This window comes from Austrofundulus limnaeus, unplaced genomic scaffold, assembly GCF_001266775.1.
Source record: "Austrofundulus limnaeus strain Quisiro unplaced genomic scaffold, Austrofundulus_limnaeus-1.0 Scaffold2412, whole genome shotgun sequence".
Lineage (NCBI taxonomy): Eukaryota > Metazoa > Chordata > Actinopteri > Cyprinodontiformes > Rivulidae > Austrofundulus > Austrofundulus limnaeus.
The window spans coordinates 28591-30668 of record NW_013954814.1 but is presented as its reverse complement, the minus strand read 5'-3'; the positions used below and the strand labels follow the sequence as shown (position 1 = coordinate 30668).

Here is a 2078-nt window from a genome sequence, read left to right as displayed (position 1 = left end):
ACACACACACACACACACACACACACACACACACACACAGGTTGACAGGAGGCAGGGTGACAGCAGGTCCAGACTTGTGGAGAACTTACGTGAACGGTGTTTTCTCTCTGTTCTGTGACTGTGAGGAGAAATAAAGCTGATTTAATTCTGTAGTTTTTCAGGTGAGCAGAAATTACAACACTTGAGATTCAATAAAAACATCTTTGTAAATAAATAAAAACAGCAAATTAAAGTCTTTTAGTCAAATAACCGCTGCTCTTTATGTGAACTAATGAATGCTTTAAAAACAAATATTTCACTACCATTAGAGAAACAAGAGTTAGCCACCCTGACACAGGTTTCATTTGGAGCCTGGTTTGACCAGAATTAATGGACCAAAGCAGCAACTTGGGAAAAGTTGGGTAAAACCTTTTTTTAAGCATTTCTTTTAAAGATAAAAGATGTGTAAATATATTCAGCCCTCAGACCTGATGCAGCAGTGCTGCACTGTGTGCACCATCTTAGAAATAAAGCTTCAGCTGTTGTCACTTTACTTCATTGAACACAACCAGAGGCTGGACAGGTGCACCCAACAGGTGAAGCTGTGAAACACACAACGACCACATGTTTGTGTTGAAATGTAACAAACTGCAGAAAACTGGTTTCCTTCAGTTTCTCCAGGAGGAAGTTGACTGAAGTGATGGACGAGTGTTTGGAGAGCCTCCTGGCTCAGAGCTGCCTGCCTCACCTGTGTCTGCTTCACAGCATCATTACTGCAGGTGTTACAGCAGGTCAGGTGATCAAGTGGGAGGAGCCATCTTACTGCAGCATCATGTCAGTGGCTTTTCATTTCAAAGCTTTTGAAGGAAGGGGGTGAAGACTGATGCATGCAGAACTTTTCAGTTTTCTGTTTTTAGATTTATTGTAAAAAAGTCAGTATTTTATAAAGATAATTATTGTTTCTTACAGTCTTTCATCTGGAAGGAGTGAAAGTTATCTAACTTACTTTTGCTGGTTTTTCTTTGCGTTGGAAGTTTGGAGAAGACAGTTGTTTCTTCAGGAGTCGGTGGGATTTTTTGGCCTTTTTAGAAGCTGGAAATATAAAAACTAACTTAAAACAACAAATCAAGTTGAAATAAACAGAAGAAGGTGATTTGAGCCCAACAGGCACCATGTGCTGCGAGGAAAGAGAAAAGGCAGTGATGGACTGGTTTTATGAGCTTTTAGGAAAATGCAGCCTTGTGGGGACCAAATCCTGGTCCCCATGACTTCAGAGGCTGATGGTGGGTGGTGGGGTGGGCTTTAGGACCAAGCTGTGAATTAGCTTTATGCTAGATTTAGGGTCAGGTTAGTGTCAGGTCTGGTTAGGGTCAGGTTAGGGTCAGGGTCAGGTTAGGGTCAGGTTAGGGTTAGTTAACTGTACCTGTGATTCAGATCTACTAAATTAAATAAAAAGTGAAATAAAATAAATTAATTCATTAAAAAAGAAAAAGATGCGTGAGCTGCAAAGGATGCTGGGTAGCTTTGTGACAATAATGTGTTCCATGTTTCTGAGAGTAGAGATGATGTTCACCTCACAGGGTGGTCCGGGCTGTGGGGGTACATCTGATGGTGCACAGTAGTGTGGGTCTGTTGTAGACCACCAACCACATGGATGAAGGTGTGTGAGGCTGAAGTCCTGGTCTGATGGTAGAACATCAACATGTTCTGATGATGGTTCTGTTCTAACCTCATGTAGAACATCAGCATGTTCTGATGATGGTTCTGTTCTAACCTCATGTAGAACATCAGCATGTTCTGATGATGGTTCTGTTCTAACCTCATGTAGAACATCAGCATGTTCTGATGATGGTTCTGTTCTAACCTCATGTAGAACATCAGCATGTTCTGATGATGGTTCTGTTCTAACCTCATGTAGAACATCAGCATGTTCTGATGATGGTTCTGTTCTAACCTCATGTAGAACATCAGCATGTTCTGATGATGGTTCTGTTCTAACCTCATGTAGAACATCAGCATGTTCTGATGATGGTTCTGTTCTAACCTCATGTAGAACATCAGCATGTTCTGATGATGGTTCTGTTCTAACCTCATGTAGA

The 2078-nt window shown here is 41.3% G+C and overlaps 1 protein-coding gene across 1 annotated transcript in view; it reads right to left on the bottom strand.

Moving 5' to 3' along the window:
• Positions 1-89: 89 nt before the first annotated feature.
• The window catches only part of sanbr (SANT and BTB domain regulator of CSR), a gene marked incomplete at its 3' end in the record, with an annotated part of 15042 nt that continues 13053 nt past the window's right edge, over positions 90-2078 (bottom strand). Inside the window, 2 exon segments of the mRNA XM_013999685.1 lie at positions 90-118; positions 986-1071. Of these exon segments, the coding sequence (XP_013855139.1) occupies positions 90-118; positions 986-1071 (115 nt within the window).